We start from the raw sequence: 8,615 nt of genomic DNA on the forward strand, positions 1-8,615 counted from the left end.
AAAGATAGCATCGACGTCTTCTGTGATATGAGTACTGATGGGGGTGGATGGACAGTAAGTATGTGCGTTGATACATTCATTGTATATAAATTGGAAAATTATCATTTTCAAATTTATTGAGAGATATTGATATTGATATTGAGAGATCGCGATGCAGTTTACGCCGTAGTGTATATTATAATGTTTAGTAAACGTCAGAAGTGGAGGCATACAATGAAATAATAACTCCTTTACCTATTCCATACTTGCTACGATATCATCGTGGAGCTTTTGTCTTGAATAGATATTCTTTTTATTTTGAAACTTTTTCCAGGTAAGATTTTCAACTTTGATATACATGATTGTATTCTTAGAACAGAATTTCATTTCAGGCTAGTTTCGACCTTTCCTGTGGCTCTCAGATTATGGACACACCACTCGTAATATGTAAATGGGGATATTCGGATATCATGGAACAATTAATATTTCATGCTACCTGACAAGTTTTCAATATTCCATATTACTCTGAAAGTTTGGTATTAGGTTGATTCCTACCTCCGTAACATGTCGAAGCAGGGAGAGATGTATCCGGCAAGATACAGAAGAAATGAGATCTTAGTCTTATGATAGTGATCATTCAGGTAGTTCGAGACAAGAAATCGGGGTACCTGGAAGCTTCCAAGTCAATCAATACGCCAAGAACAATGCTATTCCTCATGTTCAAAACGATTGAAGATTCTAGAAAAACAAGTGAAACAAGTCCCAAGAAGGCTCTAAAGGGTTTAATGACGAGAGGATTGAATGATCAGTCCGACATATCATCATGCTCTCTACAAGTTATGGAATTGCCAATTCTGTACAATCTTGAGCAAGATTGTACAAGATTTTACAGAATTGTCTGACAACATTTTATCGAAAAATTAAAAAAACATCCCTATCTCTGAAGATGATATACTAGCAAGCCTTGGCGTCACATCTCTGTTTACAAACATTCCAGTTGTGGAAGTCATCAACATCTTAGACAACTTGTTCCCAAGAAACATCACTACTTTGTTCAATCATTGTTTAATTTCGAACTATTTCATTTGGCAAAAAAACAGTCTACAAACAACTTACCGGATTAGCCATGGGTAGCCCCCTCTCTCCTACTTGTGTTGACTTATTCATGGAAGACATAAAGGATAAAATATTATCTCAAATTACACCAAAACCGAAAACTTGGTACAGATATGTTGATGACATCTTTATCATTTGGAAACTACGAAAGAAGAACTAATGGATTATCTCAAACAAATCAATAGTTTCCACCATACCATCAAATTCACATTAGAAATTGAAAAAGATGAAAAACTTCCATTCCTAGACATCCTAATAAAGAAACAAACCAATAACAGTATCAACCTATTTGTGTATAGAAAACCTACGAATACTGGACGTTACCTCCATTTCAACTCGTCACATCATATATCCCAGAAACTTAGCATTATCCATATGCTTAAGAAAAGAGCTATACATTACATAACAGACCAAGATGACATACAAAAAGAATTAACTACAATATCCAGAGAGCTATCCTTAAATGGTTATCCAAAAAGACTCTGCAACAAGATTCTCTTTTGGGATATACCACAAAGACAACGTGATGACACGTTGTCTTTGTGGTACACTATACATCAGTACTACAACTATTCCATTTATCAGCAGCATTTCCAAAAAATTGGCTATCCTTCTAAAGCCACACAATATTAGAGTAGCATTCAAGCCGGTCAATAGTATTCAGAAATTTTTAAGATCACAGAAAGAACCTCATCCATTCTACAAGTACTCTGGAGCATTTAATATACCTTCTCCTGTGGTGTTAGTTACGTTGGTCAGACCTCTAGAAGCTTCGAAACGAGACAGAAGGAGCACATAGGATATGTCAGAAACAATAGACAAGATATTTCAGGCCTTTCTTGCCACTTTGCCTCTACCAACCATCTCATTGAGTGGAATAAGAGACATATGCCCTATATAGAAGAGAACTACCATTCCAAAACCTTCAAGAAGGCTGCTACGGTCGCCCGTTCAACAGGAAACCTAAAGAAGAATAAAGGTCTAATCCTAGCGGAAATTTGGAAAGCTTTAATTAGATCACTAAACATCAAAGAAATGAACTTTCACGCCAATTACATCATGTCTCGTAACAAATAAATCATGTTCCTGAGACACGCGCATTGTCTCGCACAATACTAATTTTGTATGAATTAGAACTATCAGTTAAACCCTAGTCTGTTACCTTCATATAGCTTACCAATTGTATTCCCTGAAGATGCCGATAGCAAAAATCAGTGAAACATGTAGGATAAATTAAAACTCACTTGACTAAAATTCAAAAAAGTGTTATAGTTATTATACAAGTAGTCAAGAAAGAAAATCAAACAAACTTAAAGTTTGTTGCACACAAATGAAATTCAAGGGAACTAAGTATACATCAACTGAATAGAGAAAGGAATTGCAAGAAAACATGCTGCTAAACCACTTAGTCTGTTTTATTGTGCCAGAGTTTCCAGTACCACACGTAATTTCAATTTATGAAAGACAAAAATCAAATTCTTTTAAAGCTTAAAATTCTGTCAGTCATTACATCTTTTCCCCATGTGCCATGCTTTGGACATCACAGATTTTCATTGTGAGAATGCTTCAATGTCACGGTATCCTTGATCCTAAAACTAATGTGCATTTTGTGTTCATATTTAGATTTAATTATCTAAAGAGGCTAAAATTCTTAATTACTGATTTTAATATTTCACTATTCAACTTACGAAATTACCGGTCTTATATGGGAATAAATTATGTAAGTAAGTTAAATTTTTAATTATTAAAGCACGAACTCCATGTTCAGAGAACCTTGTTTAGGACTTAAGACTGCACTAATGACATTGTGATTAGCCTAAAAATTTGATCATCAAGTCCATGCATTTTAATTAGACATCATGTTAGTATTATAGATAGGCCCTTTTGCATACTTGAAACATTTTAGAGTGATTTATATTTTGTATGTGAACCGCCGAATGATGTTCAAAAATTACTTCAAGGACATTTAAATAGTCTTTATTTGGTCTCAGAATCCGTAACGAAAAGAATAAATAAGAACACAAAAAAAAAAAAACAAATCCAGCATTATCTATCTATTAACGAACGTTGAATAATTTTATGAATAAATTAAGTTTATATTAAGGCATAGACAATGAAAAATATTTATCTGTTTTCGTTCGTAGATTCTTCGATAAAATTTAAATAGTTTTACAATTATGGATTATTGTATAGAATTATTTGTGAATGCAACCTATAGGCGAGATTATAGCAGTCAGTCTGATGATAATAATCAAAGTGTAAATATTTATTTTTATTCATATTTTCTGAAAAACAACTATCTCCCTAGGTTATTCAGAGAAGAGGTGATTTTGGACGAGCTAATGATTTTTTTTACAAAGATTGGGAAGAATATAAAAATGGCTTCGGAGATAGTGATCGAGACTTCTGGTTAGGTAAGGAGACCATAATTTGTTAACGCAAGTGACACTACTCTTTTTTTATCGGAATATTACAATTAATGTTAAAGATAACTATAAAAATAAATAATAATCGATACGTATTATTTTATATAATGTATACTAATACTTTAAAAAATGAAGTGTTGAATTTGTGAAATTATTTTAAAATAAACATATAAGGTAAAAATAATACGACATATAAAAACTAAAATTGCTGCATGATGCACTTTCATGATAGCGTATTTCTCACCCATTGACGGTTTGCCTTTTTACTTACTTAAAAATCAGGATATTTTTAATCAAATCAAAAAAATTCTAAAATAAACGTGTCTTATTAAATAAATCCATTTTTCAGGTAACGATAAGATACACGCATTATCTGAACAGAGAAAGAATTCCATTAGATTTGATCTTAAAGACATGGAGGGTAATTCCAGGTTTGCCGTGTACGATCAGTTTTGGATTGAAGCCGAAGAGAATAATTATACACTGCATGTTAGCGATTACACGGGAGATGCCAGTAAGTCTCAAGATGTCAATTTAATTCATGATTTTTATCCACTTTTGTGGCATTTTTCCACACCAAATGTTAGAAAATAATAGTCAAACATAAGACATATCACGTTTCGAATAAAACTGGAAATTGGAATGGAAGAAACTCCATGAAATTGTTATATGGATGTTTATGACAGTTTTTGTTTTAAATTATTACGTTTCTTTTAGAAATTTTAGTTTACTTTTATTAATATCTTCATATTTCATTAGCGGATCTAACTGTGAAATTAATTACCTTCCTTAGAATTAATTAATTTAAATAAATTGAAAAGTTAATTTTTTATCAAGCTGCAAAGTACCCAAGAGGCAACACAAATATTACACTAAATTAAAATTAATAGAAATTTCAGTTTAATTAAATACGATCATGAGAATTATTTAAAAGTTAAATTCAATGCATTTGTTTCTTAAGAAATATTGGTGAAGGCAGAAGGTTTTTCAACTCCGGTGATTTTCCATCTTTTATGTACTAACGTGATTAGGGATGCTGCTCTCATTTAAGTTGAATCATTATTTCTTTTTTCATCTCTCAAGTGCTCCTTTTGTTTCCACAGGCAATTCTTTTCTTCCTCAGAACGGACAGAAATTCTCCACGAAGGACAAGGATAACGATATTTGGGAAAAACATTGCGCTCAAGAATTTCATGGTGCTTGGTGGTATTCCTCATGTCATTCGTCCAATATCAACGGACTGTATCTGAAAGGAAATCATACGAGTCATGCTGATGGAGTTAACTGGAGCGGATGGAGAGGAAATCGCTATTCGCTTGGCGCCACTGAGATGAAGATTCGACCTGCCAATTTCAGAATAGCTGAAGAAGAAATCATTCCACAGTGACTGGTTGTGCATTTGATCTAAGTTTAAATCGAGATCGTCATAGTGAAATCAATCTTATTTTTGATAACACTGAATGAACTCCTTGATTCAACAAAAATTAAGCAATGTGTAATTATTTTTATCAGTTTTCTTCCTTCTTATTATGTTTCGTCCTTTCAAAGTTTATATTTTACAAACTGTTACAGACTGTAAAGTTTAATAAAAAAATGTAGTATGTTTCATTGTTGAAGTAACGTCTACTTACAGTGAAACTGCTTATTTTGTTTGCATGGAAAAATATATTTATCAGTATGGAAACAAAATACGGTAATTACAAATTATCATTATACGGAACCCTCAAATCTTATCAAAATTTTGAATAATTTAAAATTTCATTTAGAATAAAAAGGTAACCTGAGAGATTATCTAATCAGGTATCTGATTTTAGCTGTTTTTTTATGGAATACGATATTATGCGAAGCCGTAATCGTACCTAAACTATTACTAATCTAAATGTTGATTACATTTTATTTTTAATTAAACATTTTTATTAATTGTTTTTTAGTAAACGTTGATTAAATGATTGTATAATTATCCATGAATCTTTACGAAAGCCTTTATGTGAGTGACCCAAACGACTGCTTGTCATGCATATAAAATTAAGTGAAATGAGTATTTTGTTTTGGCATTCCATTGGGTAATAAACTTGAAGAACAGTAGTATGGAAGAGCGGTAAAAATGATGCAATTCTCAAGGATGAATTCGGAAAATTGTTGTATTTTTATCCTAGATGGCTTAAACTCTTTGAGAAAGCGTCGGTCATATGCACTAATAGACTGATAACATTTTTTGTTTAATGTTAAAGGACCTTTGCAACAATAGTTTGCGCAATGTGAGATTGCGCATATAGAATCCACAGTATGAGACTCTTCTTACCGAATTAATAATTTTTAACCATAGGTTTACTAAGAATGTAAATTATGTATTTTAAACTATGTAGCTTTAAAAAAAAAACACACATACAAGTATATGGCATAGAGCAAGCATAATTTTCACATATTAATCTGTATCACAAGCAGATTTAAAGACGATTGAGTTAAGAAAATTTAATGAGTAAAATATGAAATAATAAGAATTTATAATACGATGAAAGCACGTTTGAAGAAACGCATGGTGAGTGAACAAAATTATCACACATATTAGGTAATTTATTTTAATTAGAATTTTATTAATGCCATTGGGAAAGCAATGCAATTTATATTGTATAAATTTAAATTGTATATGGTAAAAACTCTTTATATTTGAAACTTTCTTAAATTCATATAAATTCATAAGGTAATTAATTAGTGAACTGAAAACAGCTTAAATACAAAAGATGAAAATCTGTAAGTTTAAAGCCTACTAGTTAGACGATGCTTAATTCCTTCTCTACAGATAAAATCAAAACCAAACATGGAACCTATTTAAACCAATTTAGGCATTCAAAAAGAAGTACGGTAATATCACAACTGGCGATGGAATTATCCTAATCACTATCATAACGCTATTGAAAAAAAATCATACATCGAAGGTTATATTCGAACAATCGAGTTCGCAGACCACAGATTTATCTAATTGACCAACTTGGATTTTAAAGAAAATTCCAAGAACTTCATAAATGATCACGAAACATCACATGAGTGAGCGAGAATTAATGTTGGATTCAATATGCACTTAATTTGTATAATTTTGCATCGCCGAAGTGAAGCCTTTTTGGTACTTTATCTCATTAATTGTTGGTGCACCTTTAGGCCACTCGCATGGTAAAAGAATAACATCTGCATCACTACAATCTCAGTATTTACTCTGGGTTTACCTACTCACTTATGAGAGACCTCAACAAAGGTCGAAAACGGTCTGGGTAGTGACCCACCCCCTCCATAATGTATAGAGTCATACATATCCGTAAGGAGATGTGCTTTATATTATAAAAAACACTACGAATAGTGATCAGAACCTACTCCATCTTTAGTACGAGTTGCCCTATCATGAACTATGTTGGGTTACGCTCGGATCCGCCGAAACTTTTATATAGTTTCTGTATATTTGGCATGAAACTCTTTAGAGTTTCTATATTCGGCATGAAACTCTTAGAGTTTCTATATTCGGCTTTGAAATAATGATGGATTGAATATCCACTTAATTTGTATAATATTTCCAATTAACCCATTGGATTGATTAGGAAGCTTTTATTAATAAGTAGCGTGATTCTACACTAGGCGGAGGGGATGATAATGAATTAACGCAACCTCTTGGAGAAATGTCTCACTGGAATAAGAACATAACAGACTTCAACTCGTGAGGAAGGAATCATGGATAAACCATTTTCAAAATGCATTGGATGTAGTCTAGAATACATTTTGTTTTGTAGTGTTTGCCGTTAAACTGCTTCATTGGAGAAAAAAATTGAAATCACTCAACAAAATATAATACGAATTCCAATTATGAAATATCATTATATTTGAATTCAATTTTTTAGTATTTTCTCCATAAGAAATATTATAAACCTGTAATAGATTATTAGTAATAGTATGGGCAGTGGTGTTGCCTATCCAAAGAATAGGCTGTCAATTGCAATTTTTTGGGTGTCGTTAGACGACAAGTGAATTTCATCTCCCGGTGGGGGACATCTATACCAATAATTAGGGTCTGGACCGAATTCAGAATGCGCGAGCTATTCAGTTGATTCATTTTTGATTTTCAAACGCTGAGGGACTATGAAGGACACATCACAATTTTCAGTTCAATATCTGATTAGTTTTGAAAATGCAAATGATTTGACGGAAATAAAAACTAAGTTGACACAATGCATCGTTGTAAGGATTCTAAATAAAAACAAATTAATTCAGTAAAATCTTTGTATAGTTGAAAATGTCATTTTCTTAATAATACTGATGGATATAATCATATGTACTATTAATATTTCATATAACATATTTCATCATCGTATTCCAAAATACTGACCCCGTTCTTATCAACATTTGAACGATCCACTGTATTTGGCGGAAACATAGTTTTCTCAAAACTATATTAATGCCAAAAATTCAAATCAGAATAATCTGTATAGTGTATATGTTATTCTCAAATGTTATTCTGCATAGCAAAATTATTCTGCGTTAACATTTTTTGCTTTAAGATAGTTTTGAGAAAATTTATTATCATTCGTAATCATTACATCGACAAAATCATCAATGAACTACATTCCACTAACCTTGCTGCAATATAACAAGATGTAAAGGATTGAGTAGTCTCTTATAATTGCTTTAATGTACGACAGTAAGGGTTAAAATATCCGAAGTCGTATTTCCGACTGCCAGTATGCTGTACTGTTCGCTAGAATTATCATAATAGTGACAAGTTTTTGTTATTCAAAGAACAAAAACTGTTAGGAGTGAAGTTTATAAACACAGTTGTCTAATTTTTTAGATATATCACAAAATTAATCCATTCAATGTAATCGCCTGTTAAATTCATTTTGGCCACGCATCCACAAGGGAAATATCCAGCTATTTCCTCATTTACTTCTTCAATAGTTTAATGGATCATTAAGACTAAGCAGCAAGCATTTCTATCTGATCCAGTTATACGTTAGTTCTCGGGCATGATATCTTATCTAGGGTCTTTCATTACCACAGCTACCTATCTTTCTGCAAATATTTCCTTGCCAATTTTCTTCTAAGCAATCGTTT

At 32.0% G+C, this 8,615-nt stretch overlaps 1 protein-coding gene across 1 annotated transcript; it reads left to right on the forward strand.

Annotated features, from left to right (window-relative positions):
- Position 1: 1 nt before the first annotated feature.
- On the forward strand, positions 2-5,129 carry LOC150103337 (techylectin-5A-like). The gene is made up of 4 exons (XM_090398019.1): positions 2-54; positions 3,404-3,509; positions 3,871-4,035; positions 4,625-5,129. The coding sequence occupies exons 1-4, from the start codon at positions 28-30 to the stop codon at positions 4,906-4,908; spliced, it is 582 nt and encodes a 193-aa protein (XP_090254145.1). The 5' UTR covers positions 2-27; the 3' UTR covers positions 4,909-5,129.
- Positions 5,130-8,615: the final 3,486 nt, after the last annotated feature.

The sequence above is a fragment of the Typopeltis vanoorti genome, chromosome 9 (assembly GCF_054136105.1).
Source record: "Typopeltis vanoorti isolate ZY-2024b chromosome 9, IOZ_Tvanoo_1.0, whole genome shotgun sequence".
Lineage (NCBI taxonomy): Eukaryota > Metazoa > Arthropoda > Arachnida > Uropygi > Thelyphonidae > Typopeltis > Typopeltis vanoorti.